The following is a 22456-nucleotide window of genomic DNA, read 5'->3' on the forward strand; positions in this document are numbered from 1 at the left end:
GAGAAATACAAACCCCTTACATTTGGCTTCTGCATAGGTCCAGTGTCAGGCAGGCAGGAGGACAGCAGGCAACATGTTAAGACAAGTGTGTTCTCAGCCTCGCTCTTAGCATTTAGCTTCTACCCCATCCAGCCGCAGTCAGTCAGTCAGCAATCCCCTTCTTTTGAGCCTTAGAAGTGCTCAACATAACAGCAAGTGATGTGTTTTGAAAATGCGATGCAGGGGTGGGGGGGTTAAATTCGGCTTGGTTAAACCTCTGCAAGTGCATTTTGCTTGTATATTCTCTAATGACATAGGGCCCTCTGCACGCCGCAGGGACTAGATTTCTGTTTTAGCAGCCTCAGTTAGAGTACCCTGCGATGACACCTGCCTAGAACTCCATGGGTTCCAACAGAGGCATCCTCACACAGCTGGTGTTACTATTCCCAATGTGCTGCTTTTTCCATGCCTGGAGTTCAAAAAAAAAAACCAAACCAAAAACCAACCACCCAACCCACCTCAGGGGGGTGGAACCCACCCATCAAGGCTCAGCAATAAAGAAAACAAAAAATGAATGGATGTTGGATTCCTTTGAATTGGTGGGTTATTTTTCAACTGAGGGGGCTGGCAATAGGGGATTGAGGCATTATTACATTCTCCCTCCTTTGGTTACTTTTCTGGGAATTATAAAGAAAAGATTTTCTTAAGCCAGGAGGTTGGCTATGGACACAGAGGGTTATGAAAAATGGTGCTGTGTACTACTGACATAGCAACAACCTTTAACATTTTAAGAATACTGCTTAAGCCCATTTTTGAAGCAAATAAAATTGGCTTTTTTTTTTGCCTGGATTCTTTTTTGCACAGAGTAATACAATGCACAAACATAGCACCATGATCCTAAGGATCTCTCAAAGCAATTGGAGTTTAATTCATTTTAGACTTATACCACCTCCAGAAGGACATTATCATCCCCACTAAAAATAAAAAAAAAGAATTAGGGTTCTGAATCCCAGAAAAGTGAACTGGTTAGGTGACTTGGCCACGGTCACATTGGATTTCTGTGGCAGAAGCAGAAATAGTCCCGATCTCCTGCGTCCCACTCCAGTGTCTTCGACTTGTTAAATGTTCGAGAGGGTTGTTTAGAAACAAACAAACAGTCTTAAACGTCAGTTGGCTTGGATGGGCAGCAGGGAAAATTCTTGCACACAACCCCAGCAAACTTTCTGTAATTCCCATTGCAGTTGGGCTGATGCTATTAGGAGCCTTCAGTGTCCGTGTTGTCGCTACCAGTGGTGTTTTCCCAGTCCACTTCATGGTGTCTTCCCTTCTGCACCCTTCGCAATGCCCTCTTTCTGTAAGTTAGGTTAAACATTTGAGAAAGAAAATACCATAATCAACCATCGTCTGTTACACATTATAAATGAGCAACAAACCTCAGAAAGGTATTGGCCCAATTAGTCCTCCGTCAAACATGATGGCACTTGCAGTGACATTGGCCAGAGTAAAAATTCAGAAGGCCTATCTAGCTGCATGCACCAGGACACGAAGTAATCACCTGGTGAAGGTCAGGAAAGTCTCCTTCCATGGTACAGTATCACACACCTGTCAGTTGTGGAAAGCACTGGTTGAATCACTGCTAATAACTAACTGATAATTTGGGCAACTTTTTTTTGGTCAAATAATGATCTACTATTATTATTCTGGGTTTCCTCTCAAGCATCCCATATAGGCTGTGATCAGAAGCAGTTTACTGGGTTTAGATGGAACGTCAGTCTACAGCAGTAAAGCCATTCCTATATTCCTCTAAATACAGCATAACTGAATGCAAGAATTTCCTGACTTTCAGTTCCTTTGTAAATACAAATGCTACAGTAAGAGTCCAGCATACTACCATTTACAGAAGCAATACTACTTTGTTTTAGAGGTTTCCTGTAATCAATCTGCTCCAGAATTTACCTCTTTAGGATCTATTTCTATTTAGTGTGCAGATTAAGGTCCACATCTGACAAGATGCTCAGCCCCTTCGATCCCCATTAAGTCGGCAGGAGACAGAGGTGCTCGGCATCTTGCAAATCAAGCCCTGAAGCAGGTACATTTTGAGAGGACTCAAGGCTCAAACCTGCTCTGAGTCCCATTAATAGGACCTTGGTCTTTGCCTTCAGTAGCAGTAGGATGGAACCCTGCACTAGTAAAATCTATTAAATTTACCGAATTAGCACTTCTGGAACGATGGTGCCCCCAGGGACTGTAGAGTGCCATTTAAAGTGGGTGTGTGTGTTGGGGGGGGTAAGGGGAGGAACAGATTTGTGTCCCTGCCACCTGACCTTGCTCTTCCCCTCTGAGGAATTCCCACTCCCTCAGACACACACATCCATGGCCCATGAGCCCCTAACAATCCACCCCCTCCAAATCTGAGTGAGTGGCATTGTGACCGGCTCCATGGGGTCACAGTACCACTCAGGTTTAGCCTAACTAAAAGGTGGCTGGGGCCATGGCCCAGGTGACCCCTCAGCAGCTTCACGGCCTCTGGGGCCCCTCTGTTAAACTACTGTGAAATCAGTAAACGATGTGAAACAGCCTATGACAGAGACCATGAGACACATCTGTGTCTTTGAAAACATCCACACTTGTTTCTGTGCCAGCACAATGGCCACTATATTGGCCAACACGCTCAGCACAACCGGTACTAAATGCACGAGTCCCTACAACTTGAGCTAGGAAAGGAAGCAGCAGCAGAGACTCATCCTCTGTGGATCAGGCACAGCAGGTGACACGACACACAGTGACCAGTGGGTTACACAAACATGGCAAGAGCAGTCCTGAGAGCACAGGCCAGACCTCCGATACTGCTCAAAGCTGTCCTTCATCCGCCGCCGTTCCTTCTCAGCCAGCTCCCCGTTGGGCAGGCCACCTTCCTGGAAAGGAAAAGACAGACCTGGTCTAGTTGAAGCTTGGGGCCATGGTGTTAATTTCAGCCTTGCTCTACAGAGAGGCCAGGAACTGCATGGGCAATGAGAACTTCTGGAGTTGGCCGCTGAAGACCAAAGGAGAGGCACTCTGGGCAGGGAAGTGGAGGGGATGGAGGGAATTTGGACAGCCCCTGTCCATGCAGTGCCTGTTCTGTGACGTCAGCTCCCAGGGTTTTCCATGAGCGCACAATTCACTCATTAAAAATGCAAATGAGCCTATACCAGTGAACAAGCGGAGCGTGGCTTCACGGCCAAATGCATCCTCTGGGTATCGACGCTGCCATTTAGAAAGCGCTCAAACCTTGCACTGGAGCTTCTGATGTCCACAGGTAACTGGGGAACGTTACAACATTGTACATCCACACCTGGACTTATCCTGTGCATGACCGGGTCAGGCTCAGTCCCTGATTCAGACTTAAAACTCTACAGCCTCACTCCGACAGCTTCCAATCCACTTAAGATCCACTCCAGCAGTATTCCCTCCCCGACTGCTGACCTGGCCTCATCTCTCCTGAGCAGGTTGATTCTTCAGAGCGCACATGCAGTTTGCTCCCACAGGGCTTGCTGACTAATGCTCATGCTACTGGTCCCACTAAAGGCAATGGGGCTACTGGCCCAAGTGAGGGCTTGTAGAATGAAGCCCAAAGCACCAGAATCAGAAGATAAACCACTTAAGATCTCCTCTCGCAATTTGTGACGACAGCCAAACTCTTTGGGGCACATAAGGGATGTCCAGATTCATCCATTTGTAAAGCTGGAGGTTCACACCCTCTTCCCAGCAGCATGAGTGTGAACAGCAATATTGCTTTGGAGACCATTTAATCACAAACATCAGTGCCCAGACAACACAGGCTCTGAAAATTAATTAGCTAGAGCAGGTTTTAGGAGCAGGGGGAGAAATGAGCAGTGGCGGAGACATGATGTTAGGAGAAAAAGGAGAAGCTGAAAGATGTTTGCAAGGGCTAACACTGAAGAGAAAGGAAACACTCCCCTGTCAGTAGGAAATTGCTTAAAATCCCAAACGGTATTGCCAGTGCTAATTTTAGAAAACTGAAGCCTTCATATTGTCCCTTAAATTTAATGTGCATTATTTCTGAATTAGGTCCACCCAATCCTGTACAAGACTCCCACAGAGTCCAACTTTTAGGCTGCAAGTTTTTTGGGACAGGGAGTCCCTTACGAGGTGTCTGTACAGTGTCTAGCACAGCAAGCTGATCTAGTGCTACAACAATATAATGATCAAGGACAACAGGAGTTTGGGATGTGCAAGGATTGCCAGATCCGCCACTAAATCCTAAAGCAAAGGTCAAGCGGATGAGAGAAACACCAACGAATGTCCCCGAAGTGCTGGAGATGGCTTCCGGAGGCTGCCTTCCTTGTCATATCATGCCCTGAAAGCAGTACATTGCTGACTGGTGGCAATGGATGTGGTGATTGGCTGACTCAATTCCCACTCCTGGGGAGCATAGGTGCCTTGCTGCATTTGAAGGATGAAGCTGGTCATGAGAACACAACCTCCCTGCAAAAGCAGCAGGTACCTCCAAGCTGGGCAAGCCGACCGCAAATACAAACGTTAATCATCGTGAGCAAGGTGCCGAGAAGTGGAAGGGTTCACACAGATTCTTACGTTTGACGACTGCAGGCGCTGACTGCTCTCTAAAGCACTGAACTGCGGATCCTGACCTGCCGGGCAATTTTCTAAGGGAGAAGGAAAAATGGCAAGTTTAGTCACAAATTGCGGTTACATATTATCTGTGTTACAGTAGCACTTGGGGCCCCACTGTTCTAAAAGCTGTGCAAACACATAGTAAGCAACAGATGCAGCCACAAAGTGCTTTCCATCTAATAGAGACAAGACAAAGGAAGGATTATCCCTTTGTACAGATACAGAATTGAGGCTCAGAGAGATGAAGTGATTTGCTGAAGATCACCCAGGGAGTGTGGTGGGAGATCAGGGATCAATTCCTGGCTCTGAGTCCCTGTCCAGGGACTTCACCACAAGCTCATCCTTCCTCACACCATTGATTTGTGGTTTTACAACCTTAGAACAGAAGAAACCATTTGTAGACGTTGTGCACTTCATACCACAGCTGTCCCAATACATACGGAAGAATTAATGAGTGAGACAGCCACAACACAGTAACCCGTGCAGGTGAAGTGTTGTGTTATTGTGGAAATAGTTCACACCTAGTGTAGGATATTAATGCTTGGTATACACCGAGTACTGTTTTCAAGGTGCTGCACATACATTAAGGCAGCCTCCCAACCTCCATGCGATATAATCTGCATTACTATCCCCTGCTGACAGATGGGTAGGGAAAAGGAAACAAAATTGAAGTGTTTTGCCCAAAACTACACAGCAAGTCAGTGGCAGAGTCAAAACCAGAGCTCAGGAGGCCCTGGAGTCCAGTCCTCTGCTCAATCCACTAGAGCAACCTGCCCATTTTACTAGGTGTTGGAATCTTGCTCGGCAGTAGGGTTTTTCCCTAAAAGGGACATGGGATCTTTGCTATCTGGTGGACATGAGCCCAAGGGACCTCATCAAAGCAGCCCCTTAGCTTGTCTTCATTAGCAAACAACCCTGAGAAGTCACATGAACGTGATATTAAACATGACTTGTCCCTGTCCACACTAAGTCATGTTTAATATCATGTTAGTTAGAACATGATCTTGAGGGTCTGTTTAACACAGCCTAGTTTTCAGCCCTGCACAGAACTGTGCAGTACATACATTGAGCATGACCTCATGTGGTGGGTGCAAGACTAGAACGCTCCACAGTCCATCCTGGAGTGGAGACGGAAGTGGCTGCAGAAACTAACCCAGACTGGTACTTTAAGTCAGACCAGGGTTTCTCAAACTGATGGAAAAAATATTCAGGCTTCTCAGGTTAAAACAGGAAGACTTGCCCATGCTGGCCGTTTCCTTCTTTTCTTTTTTACGTAGAGTTTTTTGGAAGCGTAGTTCAAACCCTCAGCGTAACCTGTCAAGTTTTCCTCAGTGCTGAGTCATTTCCACTTGGGGCTCCACAAAAGCAGAACCAAGGACAGTGTGATCATTAGCTAGTTCTGCTTTTGTCAAAACCCCAGTGAAAATAACCATTTGAGGGAAAAACTACCCAGCAAAGAGCGTGGAAGCAGATGCACGGTCCAGTTAAGTGGAGTCAGGACACCTGGGTCCTGTTCTCAATTCTGCCCCGACAAGCAGCAAGAGCCCAGGCAAGTCACGTAGGGCCTGATTTTCACAGATGCCGAGTGCCTGCAGTCATCCTTGACTTCGCTGGGGACTGAGTGCGTGCCACATCTTTGAAAAGTCAGGCCCTGCCCATCTCCAAGCTCATTTTTCCTGGGTGCATCAATGCAGCGGCAGTCTCTTCATAACTGGACTTTCGGATCAAATGGAATAGTATGGCTTAGTGCCCTTGTACTGACAGATCCTTCCAGAATGCAGCTACTTGAGGACCCTGCTAGGACACATGAGGTGAAGAGAAGAATGAAGGTAAAAAGCTCTATGTCCTTCACAGACATCCCTTTCGCCTCACATATTCCCCCGGGCACAGATATTCTCTCCCTCTCAGAAATGGGGGAGACCCAGGCACAGGGAGATGACCGGGGTTCTAGACACCTCCATTTTGGAGTGCTCAAGCTGAGACCCCTTTCACAAAGGGCTGCACACCTACCCTGGGAGAATCAGGTCCTTTAAGCGTGTCTCAAGCTGTTGCCCCACAAATCATTCATTACTTTTGAGAATTCAGGCCCCAGTGACTTCCCCAAGGCCACACAGCAGAGGCAGTGGCAGAACCCAGGAGTTCCCGACTCCCAGCGGCCTGTTTTAACTACTAGACACACTGTCTCAGGAACACCACTCCTAGATTCTCCAAGCAGAAATTAACAAACAGAAAGCCTTACTTTTATCAGACAGCTGTGTCCCCTCATCCAGGTTGCCGTGGAGAGAGAGCTTGGGGACAAAAAAAAAAAAAAAATAAATAAAATAAAATAAAATAAAATAAATAGGTCTCCTTTGGGGAAATAGACACTCATTTTCTTCTCATTTCCCACACAAAAAAAAAAGACACATGAAAAACACAAACAGTCACAGGATTACACAGATTTTTCTTTTCTGGCTAGCAAGAGTCACAAGGTAGCCAGATTTAGCTGTCATCCATCCTACCCAATATCTCCTTAGTGACGCTCCTGTAAACACAAATGCTATGCATGATGCCAATTCTCCAATTAAAACACTGCCCCGCACCAACAGGGTAATACTTCTACTGTGTGTATAGCACTCTTCATCCCCCATCAGTCTCATCACTAAGCACTGAATGCAGCTGCCTCTAGGCAGGGAGCAGCAGCAGCTAACATTACACAACAGTTGGAGCAGAACAGGGAAAAGTGGAGCGGGACGTCTCCAGTGAGATGGCAGGAGAATGTAAAGAGGCAGGTTGTAATTGCCTGTATGGGGGTTTAACTAGGTCACCAGGAAAGAGCTAAGATCTGTAAGTGATCACAAGTGGCCAGGACCTTAGATCTCACCTGAATGAAATGAGGAGTTACTATGGTTTCAACAAATTAAACCAGCCCTACCTCCGCCCCATTACAGGATGCTAACTCCCTCTTCACCCTGCTGCTTTCCATGAAGATTCATGCTGCACTGGCTTTGACAGACTTGGGAATACTTAGGGCTCTTTTCTATCCAGGCAGGGGGAGGATTCTCTTTGATTCACGCCAAATATCTTGACTGAAGATGCAACGCACTGGACAGAACCGCTGGCTCCTGCTTCATGGCAGCTGAAGCAATCAGCCAAGTTCGGGGCCACTCTGCAAAGGCTGCATCAGTGCCTCTTTGCAGAAACCATCTCCTCTGCTTGGAGTCAGTGGAGCTCTCCATGTGAGTCAGGGCTGAAGAACTGGGCCCTTTATTTGCATCCAGAGCATTTAAAGCTACACACACACAGTTATAAATCTTGGCCCAGAATCGGAGCTGCAGCTCAAGCGTGTTTGGATAACGCTCAGGACGGCGGCGCACAGAGCTGGTTTCCAGTATAAACCAGAGCAAACTTGGTACTATTCTCATCTAATCTCGGTTCTGGCTCACAGGGATGGTTGGAGCACAATTCGCCTTGGCCACGCCTCTTTCTCCCCCAGATACACACACTGCTCTGGTGGGATGGCAGAAGAGCGGCTATAGCAGTGCCTACCCCTCCTAGAGGGGTCTCAGCACCAGGCGCATCGTCCACTGGCTGCTTAGACTGTTTGGTTGTTTTTTTCCAGCTGCTTTGTGCCACTGAAGCACAGATGGCAAATAAATAACTTGCAGACAGGGTCTAAGGAGCCTTTGAGCAGAGGTAGGAAAACCAAAGATGTTCCCTCCGGAGGTCAGATTAAAGCCAGCTAGCCAGCCTTCCTCACCTCTTGGGAACTCCTGGACGAGGCGTCATCTAAGTCAGAAGTCTGGAATTGTAAGAAAACAAGCCAGTCAGCGATCTATCTGGAAAACACGCTCTGAAGTGAGAAGGCAGCAATGGCGGCACGTGGAACAGAACAACAGCTAGGAACTAAGACAGGGATTTCCTCCCTCTTGCATGTCCCTGCCTGCCCAGCCAGAAAGCACCCAAGAGATCGTGATATTAGAGGGTTCTTTTGGTTCTGGGCTTAGGAACAGAATTATGGTACATCTTCCCACCCCTCACACAGATTTCACCCCAACGCTTCAAGGTTCGCCCTTCCTGGGCTTCCGTCGCCGGTGGCCAGCAGTTGGCCTTGATGCGCCAGGGTCAGGCCCAAATGCAAACAAGGACGTTTGCACTGATGGAGCTTACCTATGCCCGAAACCAGAGTGACCTTGACTGCGGCCACCCCTCGTCTAAGCACAGCCTTTGCTTGCTGAATCCCACCTATGGACAGTGTCTGAAGCCAGTGGTACACCCACCGCCAGGGCCCACCAGCCTCTTCCATCTTCCCCTGCTGTGAATTCCTGCAGGCATACCAGTGTGGGTGGCTCCAGGTGCAACCTTTTCAGCTTAGCCTCAGCAGCTAGCAACTGGCCCTCCTTCTGGAACAGCTGTAGCTGCATCTCGTCGCACTTCTCCCCCAGCTCCCGGATCTCTTTGCGGTAGGCATCTTTGTCGATCAGGCTCTTGGAGTATTGCATGTGGAACTGCTCTCTGGTCAGGAGCGCCTGGTGCGGAAAGCGGGAGGGCAAAGCCGGTCACTGACCTGGTATCTGAGCCTACACCTTCCACTACCTTTGGAAGCTGGGCTCTAACACAGGAGGTTTTATCACCTGGTCTCTTTCTGCAGCCACTTCCTCCATCTGCTTCAGGATGGCCTCGATGCGATCCTTGTACATCCGGGAGTCCTTCCCCAGGGACATGCAGCGGAGCTCCAGCTCCTCCTTCTCCTCCGCATGCTGCAAGGAAAGCAGAGAAGCACCCTGCTCATGGGGCGAGCTTGGCTCAGACACCCAGCGCTGGAGGCAAAGGGGCTCACTTCCATGGTTAAACACCTGCAGCTGGTCATGTAAATATCAGACATGGATGGGCTGATCCATGCCAGAGCACAATAGAGACTCTTATACAGCCATCCAAGCCCCGTGTCAATTACACTGATGAGTTGGCAGGAATGCTCAGACACAGCAAGGCACCCAACGCTGTGACTTTAAACCAGGGGGCTAGGAAGCTGGCTGAAATGACACTTCGCATTCACAAGCATCCGAGACATTAACAGCGATACCAACTCCCAGGCCCAGGATGCTGCAGAGACAATTCATGGACAAGCACAAGCGCCGACAGTTAGGGTAGCTAGCTGTTGAGAACACTGGAGGCTAAAACGTATCTCCCCCTCGCAGCGCTGATTGAGTGGACAGAGAGCGAGTCTGTGGATAAGGAGACGTGGGTTAAATGCTCAGGTCTGACCCTGCCTTGCTGTATGATCTTGGACAAGTCACATGACCTCTCAGTGCCTCAGTTCCTGCTGGGGAAGAGGCTTATTCCTATTTAGAAAGCACTTTGAGATCTACAGTGCAGGGAAAGTGCTTTGAAGGCAAAAGGAGAGTTGAGGCCGATATAAGCACTTTGCAAACAGTAACTGGTCAATCCTCCTGAAGAGCCAGGTGGATCAGGATCATCATCCCCATCTTACACAGGGAAACGGAGGCACAGAGGGGCCATGTTTTTCCCACGGTCAGGGAGTCATAACCCAAGCAGAGTACCCCCCATCTCAGATCTTGTTTCTCTCACTGAACTGCTGCTACATTTGATCCAAGTTGGAAGGCCAAGCCTTAGCAATAGCTGCCAAGGCGCTGCCCTGCTCCACGGGGAAGAGAGTGGCTTTTATCCTATGCTGAGTTTACTCCATCTCTTCCCCCTCCCTCCAGCCTTCATACTTTGTCCCGGAGATCCTCTGCTTGCCGGAGCTCCTTGCGCAGGCTGTAGATGGTGTTCACCAGCTCCTGATGCTCCTCCAGCACCCGTCTCCGATCAGTCTCCAGAATCTGGACGTAGAGGCTGTTCTTCTCAAAGTTCCCTTCTTTGGTGACCTCCAGGGTGAAGGGGAAGGGGGCTACAGTGAGGGGGGCCCACAAGGCTGGGATACCCAGGGGCCAGGAGACAGTCTCCCCTTCCTGAGCCAAACAGCACTAGTGGCTAATTCCCACTCCCCTACCACAGGGCCTCCATCCTGTCTCTGGGTTAAAGCTCAGGTGAGCAACGCGCTCTGCAATGCAGCATCTAGCTGCCCTCATCTGTCAGATGGAGGGGAATCACCTGGGGAGTGCAAGGCATCACGTGCCAGGACCTGCGCTTGCCCCAGGCCGCTGCGCCCTCCCCTTTAAAGATGAAGGCATCTGCAATCTGCTCCATTTTCTGCCCGGCAGGTGCGATCCCCAATGGGGCCCTTCAGAATACAGGAATTGCCAGGAAAGATCAGAAGCAAGATTCATCCAGCCCTCACAGCAGCCAGCTCCCAATGCTTATGGGGAAGGTGCAGATTGAGTCGGGCAAATCTGGGACTCTTGATTTAAACCCTTCTGACCCTCAGGCCTGCATTTCGATACTGTACTCCTTTGCCACGCCGGCTGCTCACCCTTCTCCCTCTGACCCCATCTAGCCACTAGCTACAGATCCCGTATATCCCAACCCCCGCCACTCAAGGTTCCCACTGCCCCAAAACACCCATGAGCATGCTCTACTCTAACCCCCAGCGCTCATCATGCCAAGTTCCCTGACCAAGAGGGCCAACACCCTTGGAGAAGCCTGAGTTAGTGAGGCAGACCTGGTACTCCAACCACTCCCCACAGTCCCAGAGGCCCAGCACCTGTCGTCCCCACAGACCTGGAGGGTGCTCTCCAGCTCTTGATTCTTGGCCAGCAGCAGCTCCTTCTCCCGCTGGATCTCCCACACCACTTCGTGGCTCGGCCGCTGTTCTATGGCGTGCTTCAGTTTCAACGTGTGCTTCCTCTCCAATTTACAGTCATCCTCGGCCTTCATCAAGCTGTGCCTCAACCGGTCGATCTGCAGGGAGGTTTGGAGCTGGTCAGGCCTCACCGGGTGACAGGCGGGGAGCACTGGCCAGTGTGGGGGGAGGGAGGGTGTCTTTCTAGTGGCATGGTTTTAGTTCCATCCTCCAGCAAGGAACATGTGGGGAACGCCTTCCCCACCCCCACGGGAATGTACCACAGCCCTAGAGGCGGAGTCCTCTCTCTGCCCACCACACATCCTGCCTGTCTACCCACTCGTAAGATACATGGCAGCAGCGCTGCAAGCTTCCCCCATCTGCTGCTACCTTTGCTCCAAGCCCAAAAGTCAAGCCACAGCAACAGCCCAGCCAGCGTCTCCCCTCCCTGCACAGAGGAGACCCTGTTCATTCTCTACGGCCCATGCAGCCACGAGCAGCGGGGCTGAAAGACTTGTGAGTTTGGGCACAATGTCATTAGGCCCCAGGGGAAAGCCAGGTCTGCAGGGGCCCGTGTCAGAAATCCCCTTTTATGCACTAGCCTAGCCCTGCGCATCCAGGACTTGTGGCATGTGGGACAGAAGAGGAGAACAATAAGACAGGCGCCCATCGGACTGGAGCGTCCAGTCGCTAAAGGCCTGCCCGTGCTCAGCTCTCCATCCTGGGGCTGCCCAAGGAAGGAAGGAAGGAAGGAAGGAAGGAGAGAGGGAGAGACACCAACCTCTAGCTGCAGATCCCGGTTCTTCATCAGGGCTGCGTTCTTCTCTTCGCTCTGCCTGGCGTAGCTCATGGCCAGGTCGTAGTTCTCATCCTTGCATTTCCGCAGCTCCTTGCTCAGGGCGTCCCTCTCCTCCTTCATCTTCTGGGCCCTCTCCTGGTGCTTCCGCAGCATGCTGTCCCTCACTCGCATCTCCTTGAGGGCGTCTTCCTTGGCGTGGAGCCACATGTTGAGCTCCTGGGCCTTCCTTCTCTCCTCCTGCACAGCGCTCTGCAGCTTCATGATCTCATTCATCAGGAGCTGGCTGAGGCCCGATTCGCCCACGGTGTCTGCTCAGCAGAGAGACTCAAACAGGATTCCCCCCACTGCCAGGCCCAGTGCAAGTCTCCCCCCCCCCCCACCAGAGAGATCCCTTACCACGAGCCAGCATCACGAAACTCCCCTGCAGGTGCTGTCTAGCCAACGGTGCGCGTACTCAGTGACCACGAGTCAGTGCCGCAGCTGCTTCTCTTCCCATGTCCCCCCCCCGAACCAGCCCCACGGCACACAGGGCGGTCACGTGGACAGGAAAACACCCGGGCCAAGGCGGGAGGGAGCCACGACCCACCTCGCCCTGTGGAACGGTGGGCCGGGGACATGCCAGGCGCTCCTGAACAGAGCCTCAGCCACTCTGGAACCCGCATTCAGTCAGGGGCACCTCCTGGTGACTTCACGGGGAGCTCAGTCTGCTTGCACCAGGGCTGAGCAGTCCACGAGAGGGAACTGGGCCATTATCTAGCATCTGCTTTTCCTTCTGATACAGGGAGCAGCACTCATTCTCCCTGGGAGAGGGCTGCGACAGAGTCCTAACAGTACTGTATTTTTAGCCTCCAACCTGCCATCAAATCCTGCACGTAGGCCCTGGGCTTCAACAGAGCTCCACCCAGGCGCAGGCATCCCCCCGCGTGGGTCTGACTGCAGGATGGGGGCCTTGGTAATGGCTGGTTGCTCTCGGAGGTTAGTCTGCCCCTTGCTGAAGAGCTTTTGAGCCAGTGGCCCAGTTTGAAAGGCTGGCTGGGGCTCTGCCCACATGAGCCACCGGGCATTTAACGGGCTGTGGAATTTGACGTCTCCTCTAGCTGCAAATGGCAGCAAATAAAGAGACTGTTGTGGGAATGAATCAAAACCTTACCTAGAATCATCGAAAAGACTCTGCTGGGCTCCTTGCCAGTTATTTTCTTGTATAACTGGGGGTAGTAAAGCTCGAGGCTCTCGAGAAACGCCTCAAAACCTTTCTGGCCTGTCCTCTGAAGTATATCCAGGAGGACACCTGCAACACAGAAACGAAAGGCACTTACAGCAACTTGGCAGATCAAAGAGTAACATACTTCTCCTGAGCTTCCAGAGATGGCTAGTACTCAAGTTCCTCTATAAGTAAGAGCAGAACAGAGTCCTTAGTGTCAAACCCTGCAGGCCTGGCCAAGGCAACTTTCTCACTGGCTGTAAGGGGAAAATCTAACTGCAGGATTTGATCCTAGGTTCCTGCTCTTACTAAGACATTGCAAAGGAAGCAATCATATCCCTGCTGAAGGCTAGGGAGGAGGAGTGCAGGCGGGCTTGAATGAAATAGCCACAGCAGTTCTTATACCTCTGGGCAGCTTTGGTCTCAAATTCAAGAGGAGGGGACAATTAGGCAGGCCCCGCTTCTGGCACAGATGCCCTAATGCTGAAAGGGGCAAGATACCTGCCAGGAAATGTTGGAGACTCTGCTCCGCTCTCGAGGTCAGCGGGACAGGGAGTTCCGCACCTTGCAGGACCGTAGACTCCGTCTCTGCTACAAGTGGAGTCACAGATAATGTCTCCAAAATAATTCCTTTTGAACTATAGCCGATCTTAAAATTATATAAAAACCAACGTTAATTAAAAAATTCCCTGTGATGGAGAATCCGCCACATGCTCTGCGCCAGGAGAAGGAATTTTCTTGTTTGTTTGGATTTATAGGGGGGAAGAAAAACAAACAAACAAAAAAACCCTCTTCAAACGGCTGGGAAAAGATGCACCTTGCAAGAATGATTCCCAGAATTGCACGACACAGGTGGATAGCAACACGATCTGGCCTGCAAGAGCAACTGACACCTCACCGTTTTCATTCCAGTGTTACCCCAGAGCCACTCCACCCCCCTCATATGTGGAGATTCAGAAACTGTCCAGTACCCACCTACTTTCCGTTTCCGGATGACCAGGCTGGGGTCATTAAGGACTTGCTCTTCATCATCGTGGTTAATCACTTTGCACTGGCGGAGATAAGGTATTATCCTGGAGGGGTCTATCACCGAGATCAGCTTCACCCGGAAGCTCTCCAAGTTATTCCAACACATCTCATCATCTTCCTGCTCCAACATGGCAGAGAGCAAAAAATACTGGCAGGCCAGGTCTTCTCGGCTGCAAGCAACACCGCAAGCCTCAGAGCAACTCAGGATGAGCAGCAAGGATACATAGCAGGTGGCCCAACACCATCAACCCCATGAGACTGGGAACGCGCTCGCTAGCCATAAGGGACAATGTCTCCCCCAGCAGCCTCTAACGCTGTACACACAAACGACATGCACCACCCATCCGCACCAGCTGATCAGTTGACGGGCATCTCATGTACAGAAATGCCAGCTTCAGCATTGGCGCAAGCCCCACCAGCTGCTGCAGAAGTGGTGATGAAATTCTGGTGAGCTCCATCCAACCGGACAAGCATCTCCTGAGTCATTACAGAAGGGAAGTGAAACCACTTAGCGTGCACCCTTGGTTAGCGGCATCAAAGAGAGCTCCTGCACAGATATGGGGGACACCAGGAACTTGAACTGCATATGGATCCCCAATAGGCAACACCAAGGGAGAACCTACGTGTCCCACCGCCATCACCACGAGTCGCCTGTGCTCAGCACGTCTTGGGACTGGACCTCAAACCTAATCTAGTGACCCACTGATGCGAGGATGGAACAGAAACAAGGAACGATCACATGACAGCCAGCAATTGTCTGCTTGAAATCAGAGATCACATAGGGAGATGGTGTCTTACAGCCCCTTCCTTTTACTTTCTAATGCACACATTGCCCCCTCCCACCTTCACAGCAATGGGGATAGACACAGAGTCTGGAACAATAGAGTAAACCTGTTGGAAAGGTTCCAGGGGAAGAACCCCCAACATCCATGCTCTTAAATTGCAATTAATTGTAACCACCAATAGCGAATATGGTTAACAGAGTTCTAATTTGCACTTGCAAAGGAGAATGAGTAAAACCCACAACCACACACGATCTTGCAACTTAAGCAGAACGTTGCAAAGTGCGTGCGGTGCTGGCCACACTGCATCTGCAAGTCACGAGCTCTGGAAAACCGAAGCAATGCTTACATATACCATGCGTGTTGTTCTGAAACATCATGAGGTGGTTACCTGGGAGCTGCGTGTTGCAGCAGAGAGCCTCCTCTGGTAAGTTTCTGTGTGTCACTTTCGCAGGGACTTATCCCAATCCACCCTCAGCAGCAGTTGCACTTTAAGGTTACTTTCTAACAGTGCTCCCACACAGTGCGATCTCTCCCATACACCCACATACCAAAATGAAATCAGACTGGAATTTTCTAATGTCAGCTCAACCAGGCTGTACACCGGATTCGAGGAAATCATTGGGAAGCCATTCCAGGACTGTCGTCATCAAGATGCAGAAGCCACATTACAGAGGTTGTAGCCTATAGTTAGATCTGCATTATACTGATCAGCAACTCACATTTTGATGCAAGGAATGCACACTTGAACCGGGTGTGGAAACGTCTCTCTTCCCCTGCTCGGAGAAAATAACGTGAACTAGCCTAACACTCCCTCGCGTCGAGATCTCTCTGACCGAATGATGGGTTGGTCTGGAATGAAAAAGGAACCGGTTTCCTCTGATCTCCATTCCTTGTTTTGCTCATTTGGGGCCAAATGCTGCACCAAAATGGGTGCCTATGTTCTAACCACGCGTTTGATTGCCATGCTCACATCAAAACAGGGTTTGCCGAAGTAGCCAGCAACCCAGAAGGGCTGCCCGCCACCTACAAATCCAGAAGTGTTTGTTTAGGGAAAAAAATCTGCATCTTCCCTGACAGCAGCAACTCAGCAGAGACTGGGATATCTAGATCCCTCTCTCAATGGGCCAAATCCTCCAATCCTCACTCTGCTCCTACACAGGCAAAGCTCCCATTAACATCAGTGCACAGACATTCTAGTGTTTGATGCCAGGTAGGGCCAGCGGGACTGACTGACTCGAGTGGGACTTGGCCTGCCTAACAACTGCCAGATGCCCAGTCACTAAACATTCTGCTACCCCAGCACACAGACGGCTCTGTCCAAGCCACGCCTGGTTCCCAGCCGGGTCAGAGAAGTAGAAATGCATTTTCCAGTCAATACACACCCTACTCTTCCCCCTCCAGAGGGACAAGAAAATTGGATCCCGATTTCCATAACCACCCGTCGTTCTGTGTTACATGGACCCACCTGGCTCTGCGCATCAAGAGTTTGCTCCTTTCCACTCACTGGCTCCGCATGGCAATGCTCCTTGTGCCTGAATCTCCCAGCAAACCCGCTGGCACCGCGGTCTCCCTAAATAGTCCGTCTGCAACACAGTTGACTCGGAGTAAAAAATTAGAAAGAAGAAAGGGGAAACCAGTGGCTAACAGCACTCATCTGAAAAAAGAGGAAGCCACAAGGGGAAAAACTAGTGGCTGTAACCACCTGACACCACCATTGACCTGCTGAGTGACTGTCACCCCACACCTCCGTTTCCCCATCTGTAGCATGTAATACCTCGGAGACGCTGCTGAGGCTACTTTATTTAATGGTTATAAAGTTCCACTGATGAGAAATATTATAGGAGTGCACAGGCAGAGTCTATCACATGCAATATCTTCAGTAAGAAACTTGCCAACAGCCACGTGAAAAATGACATCTTCCGAAGCAGGCTCTCATCTTTCCAGGTTCTATGTTATATGACAGGGGTCTTCAGGGATTGGAGGGGTGGAGATGATAACCAGAACAAATGCTCTGATAATTTGTTGTTTTTTTAAAACAACAGCCTTTCAGTTTAAGCCTTGATACCTTTAACCATGCAGCCGTATTAATACCAACTGCTTTGTACCTGAATACAGACAGGGACAAGAATTCTCCCGTGGTGTAGAGCTTAGAGTGGGTGTGCCTGGGATGGGTGGGATAGACAATTATGACACTTTCCCAAATGGGGCCTCTAGTTTTGGGTGCCCATTGACTCCAATGATAATTGCAGGTACTCAGCCCTTGAAAAAAAATTGGGCCTCAAGTGTCTCAAGTTGGGCAAAGCAAGGAATAGAACCCAGGAGACCTGGCGGCTTACGCCACAGCTCTAACCATGTGATGGGAGGGGCAGCACGGCAGTAGCTGGAGGATTTTAAGCATGTGCACAAATCATCTTGGCTGCCCCTTTATTTTTGTTTTTCTTCCCCCACAGTTCTAGAATTGTAACAATGACGCCAATTCGACAGCAACCTGATTTTAAAGAGTCCTGAGGATTTACACAACTCGATATTACTGCTGTCAATGTAGCGTCACACAGCTTTGGATTAGCTGCCCTGCCCGCTTTTGTTCTACAGACTGAACAGCCTCATCCAGGACTGTCAGAGCCCCACCTCCCTCTCTTGGGTATCTCTGCACCAGAGGCCTTGGAAACCTTCTGGGTGGTGCAAAGCTGTCTGAAGTTTCTGCAACCCTGTTTCCAGCTGTGTACAAACAGCACAGGACTGCCTGCTTAGCACATGCCTTCTAAGACATGCTTTGTGTAGATTTAGTACGAGTGTGATCTGAAAACAATGTGCTAATTGATAAACCTATGCATGTTTGGGGGCCTTTATCAGGAGATGGTACTTCAGTAACATCTTGAAGCATAATGTGGAATCAAAGAAATAATCACAACATTGATTAATAGAATGCCTGGTCTGAAACCGGTCATAGAAGGCCTGGCCTGAAGTTGTAGCCTGAAACTGAAATAGAAGCCCCAGGCTAAACCATTAACAGAATGCCTCAACTGAAATTAGGATAAAGATGTTAAAATCCCACTAGAGGTCTCTGAACCACACCCGAGAGGCAAGTCTCTGTTATGAGCCTTAAGCCTTATTGAAGTCTGAACAGACTTCAACTGTTTTGATAAGTACCAATACCTGCCCCCCTTTGTTTTACTGGCCCCATAGAGACTTACTCCATACAAATTAGCATTTGAACAAGTATTGTGTCACCACCCATCTTCGGGTGTTAGCCAGGGTCCCTGAAAACCTGATTGTATAATCAAGTGACTCATTGGGCGTTCCTGTGAGGGCGTCTGGTGTGCCCCACTGTGCATTGTGATTGTCTTTCCTGTTAAGTATAAACTGTTAATCAAATTCCACTATATGATCAACATGTAAATGAACCTAAGCAACCCCTATATAAGTCTTTTGTATCTGGTAGCCAGGTGAAGTACATTTGCCCAGCATCCAGACATGCTGCTTGACTTCCCTATAGCCACCTGGGTTTTCCCTATGGCTATAGTATTCCCCATAGCTATGGTTATGTGACTGTGTGTGTGTGTCACAATTACAGCTGCACCCGATCCAACTTTAAAATGTAGCAGTGTGATTCTTTTCCACGACAATAAGAACCTGCCTTTATTTCCATCTGTTTTCTTGGCAAATAATTTTAAGAGGCTGTTCAGGATCATTGGGTCTGCAGGAGCTGGTTTGTTATTGCAGTGATTTCTGGATTTTGAAGGAATTAGTATTGAAGTATTTGAGGCGGAAGATATATAAACTCTAATTTGTTATAACCACCTAAGAAAAAGAGGCTCAACTTTGGACAAGCCAGGGCTGCGACAGACTTTAAGATGACTTCAACTTGGTTCCTAGGTGGAAGTTTGCTTATTGATAATTTCTTCAGCAGTGTAATAGACAGATGGATAATGGACTCACTAACATGACTGATGCACAAGGCTGCATTGTAGCTTACGCAAGTTCTTCATTTAATAAATACTTTTCTGTTTTTTTCTATAAAATCATTTTGGGAATTCAGCTCTTACGTCCTCCAATCTCCATTATGACAGAATCCAGTCGTTGGGCATATTTGTAACACAGCAGAGGAGGGGTTTACTTTTAAAGCTGAACCTCTGGAGAGATTGCCTGAAGCAGCCCCATTTTGGTGTCAGCAAACAGGATGGAACCTGCGCACATTGTGCATTTACCATCTTTCCAATGGAGCCTGAGGACAGTTTCCAGAATCGGTCCAATCCTCCCACCCCACTCTCTGGCTGAGTACCAGCTAATGAGACTCGCCCTAGAGCAAAAGTGTGGGCACCCAGGTTCTTGAATTATAGGGATGCTCTATACTAGTCCCCATGTCTATTCTCTTCCCCCCACCCCATGCTCCATACCTTGATCTTCACTTCCTGTCCCCACACACTCTACTCAACCCTCCAAGTGCGAGGCAGTCAACCAGGGCATCCCAATTAACTCATTCAATAAGAGGCATTATGATTCAACCTCATCACTAGACAGGCTGCCACTGAGGTACTGATCTCTATCCGCCTGGCAGGTGTCATTACCTAAGTGGCATTCACAAAGTCACATTCACTCCAGGGCAGAAGGCCCTATGCCCCACGTAAGCCTCATGTTTTCACAGTTGTGTGTTAAGTGGGGTGCATGGTTTCCTGGCCAAGCCAGTGCCCTGGGGTGAATTGCATGCAGGAAGGTAACTTGCACTGGTCTCGAAGTTTTGAGCACAGATTTTGGGTGGGGGGGAAACTCACCCAAAATTCCCTTCTCTGTGGGCGATACAGATTTTCCATTTTAATAGCACCTTGGCACTATGGGACATAGCGACCCTGGAAAGCACCACATGCCTGTAGGGAGCAACAAGCATTGCTGGTGAGGCCACACTTCACAGCATCACTACAGCCTGAAATCATTGTTATGCTCCTGGGAAATTAGAGCCACTCCACAGCCTTTGCTCTTCCCCAGTGTCTTTCATCCACAGAACTCAGACTTTACAAGCTTTAATGCATTAGTCTCAGCACTGCTAGGAGACAAATCTCTGCTTTACTGATGAGGAACTAGAAACAGAGGTTAAGTGACATGCCCAAGGTTGCACTGCAGTCTGCGGTGCAGCCAGAAAGGGGATCCTGGTCTGACTGAGTCCTGTGTCTTACCCACAAGACTGTTTCCTCACGTAAAACCAAGGAGGGAGGCAGCTAACACCTTTCTTACTGTCAAAGATCAAACACACACGGGAGAGCACTTTCAAATGAAACCTCTCCTGTTTGCATGGCCAGAAATAACTTACCTAAATTATTTTAAATGTGAAAAATATAACATTTATATTTAAACAGTCAGAATTATCCTGATACAAAATAAATCCACTGATCATCCAGCAGTTTTGTCATCTCAGGACCAGATAACTGAGAAACACAAACATTGCCACAGCATTACAAAGCACAGACCAAGCCACATGTTCTGAACAAGGGACTGACATTTATATAAATAGGCTCCAACACACACAAAAAATAAACATTCATTTTTAACGCCTGTTTCCAATAGTCTTTTCCCACCTTTGTCCAAGCTGCTGCCCGATTGTAAGAGTGCTAGAACAGAATCAGTTTGTGTCAAGGGGAAGGGGGGGGAAAAAAAAAAAAAAAAAAAAGACTTCCGTCTCTAGCTTTCCCAATTAGTGGCTCTAAACAAGAATTGTAGTAATATACAGACTTGGCTAGGTGTTGGGAAAAACAGTGCAATCCTTCTTCCTCTCTTCCCCAGGACTGTGCAGTCAGTTTGTTTGAAGCGTCTCTGGTTGATAGTGCAAGGAACACCTGCTATCACCACGTCTGAAAGCAAGCTTCATTCAGAGACTCCTGTAACAAGGACACATTCACCTCTCATTAGTCACAAGCCAGAGCTCGCTTTGGAGTTTCTAAAGCCATTTAAGAAAAGAATCCAAAAGAAAAGAAATGAGAATAATTCCATGAAGCTAGGAGAGAATCATGGCAAAAAAAAATCTTTGCACTTATTTGGTAACTTGTTAACTAAAGGTCTTGGTGTTTTTTATGTTAATCAGTCCACAGCACACCTGAGCAGAATGGCATTAGCTGTGTGAACACAGGCAGGGAAACAGCCAGAGAGGGGATGTGGCTTACCTTAGAGCAGAATCTATAGTAGACACAGGAAAAGACTCCAACTCCCATGGCCCTCTTCTGAGAATTAAATATTGCTCCCTTTGCCCCTCAGTGACTTGTGGGCAACCTCACCCACGTTAGAAGCATTGTCTGATGAAGACCATCTTCTGCACTATAAGTCCACCACTCTGGCCATTGAGAATTTAAAAATAGACAACAGATGCCGTCGCTAGCGTAGGACCTACAACATCTTTGCTCCACTATCGCAGAGCTGGTCAGACATCAGACAAAGCAGCCCAAGTGAACCCCTGTCACCAGACCTCTGCTGAGCCATCAGCAAGGGGCACAGACCAGCCAAAGTGTAGAGAAGACACTGGGACAGTGCAATATCTTAGTTTATGCTCTGCAGCAGGAGCCAACAGCTTTAAAACACATCCTTCAAACATTCCTCTCTCCAAGAGCTTGCCACAAGTCTCCTTACCTAAACTGTCATCCTCTATTTTTTTCCGTTAAACTTGTCTTAACTTAGCAACCAATTGTGAAAAACTCTCACTAGCAGTCAGAGTGTGTTACTACCGATTCTTACCACTGACTGCCAGGACTCTGGGCTGTCGAGTCCATATGACATGGTGTGCCTTTGTCTCCAAAGCACTGTGGAAATTTAGCATGCCATGTAATTACTGTCTTTACTGATAACGGCTAAACAAGTGACTTCAGAACTGCACGTGTGCAGGGAAGGAGAGACAGACCTGTTTCAACCCACTATAGGTCTAGAGTCGTGATTCACCAGGTATTTCTAAGCTGTACCCCCACACAAGTGCCTCTCCAGGTCTCTCCCCTCAAGCGAGAAATACCAGATTCGCAGAGGACAGTTACTTACACATTTCCCTCCATTCATGTCCTCCTCCTTTCTTCTCTCATGTCCTCCTCCTCTTTCTGAAGCGAGCACTTCTCCTGGTTCGCAGAACTCTGGCCTCTCCCATAGCACAGGGGCCCGGGACCGATGGCGCACCCGTTGCTTCAGCTCCAGCTCCAGCGCCCTGCAACACAACCAGTTACAGGGCATAACCACAAGGTGAGGAGAGTTGGTACTGCAGGAAGTACCAGACTATCCCCTCCAAAAGAGATTCAGGGATCTTGGCAAGCCTGAGAAGGGATGGAAGGAAAACACCACTC

The 22456-nt window shown here is 49.0% G+C and overlaps 1 protein-coding gene across 2 annotated transcripts; it reads right to left on the reverse strand.

Moving 5' to 3' along the window:
* Nucleotides 1-538: 538 nt before the first annotated feature.
* Nucleotides 539-22174, reverse strand: CARD9 (caspase recruitment domain family member 9). Of its 2 annotated transcripts, none has more exons than XM_067541817.1 (15): nt 22161-22174; nt 16615-21019; nt 15869-15922; nt 14311-14534; nt 13285-13422; nt 12117-12442; nt 11275-11454; nt 10329-10481; nt 9228-9353; nt 8931-9122; nt 8354-8395; nt 6854-6902; nt 4576-4646; nt 2818-2894; nt 539-1331 (listed from the first exon to the last, which is right to left on the reverse strand). In XM_067541817.1, the coding sequence occupies exons 2-15, from the start codon at nt 16626-16628 to the stop codon at nt 1235-1237; spliced, it is 1743 nt and encodes a 580-aa protein (XP_067397918.1). In that variant the 5' UTR covers nt 16629-21019; nt 22161-22174; the 3' UTR covers nt 539-1234. The 2 variants fall into 2 exon arrangements, with proteins under 2 accessions (XP_067397918.1, XP_067397919.1); XM_067541818.1 differs by having other exon boundaries at nt 15869-15998.
* Between the last annotated feature and the right edge of the window lie 282 nt (nt 22175-22456).

The sequence above is a fragment of the Emydura macquarii genome, unplaced genomic scaffold (assembly GCF_026122565.2).
Source record: "Emydura macquarii macquarii isolate MOO-44397 ecotype Brisbane River unplaced genomic scaffold, CSIRO-AGI_Emac_v2 contig_691, whole genome shotgun sequence".
Classification (NCBI taxonomy): Eukaryota; Metazoa; Chordata; order Testudines; family Chelidae; genus Emydura; species Emydura macquarii.

Excerpts from the sequence above, each read along its gene's own strand:
- CARD9 (XM_067541817.1), bottom strand. Across the intron at positions 12,443-13,284 it reads AGTCTTTTCGATGATTCTAG|ACACCGTGGGCGAATCGGGC; the intron begins GTAAGGTTTTGA and ends TCTGCTGAGCAG. Across the intron at positions 11,455-12,116 it reads ACCGGGATCTGCAGCTAGAG|ATCGACCGGTTGAGGCACAG; the intron begins GTTGGTGTCTCT and ends ACCTCCCTGCAG.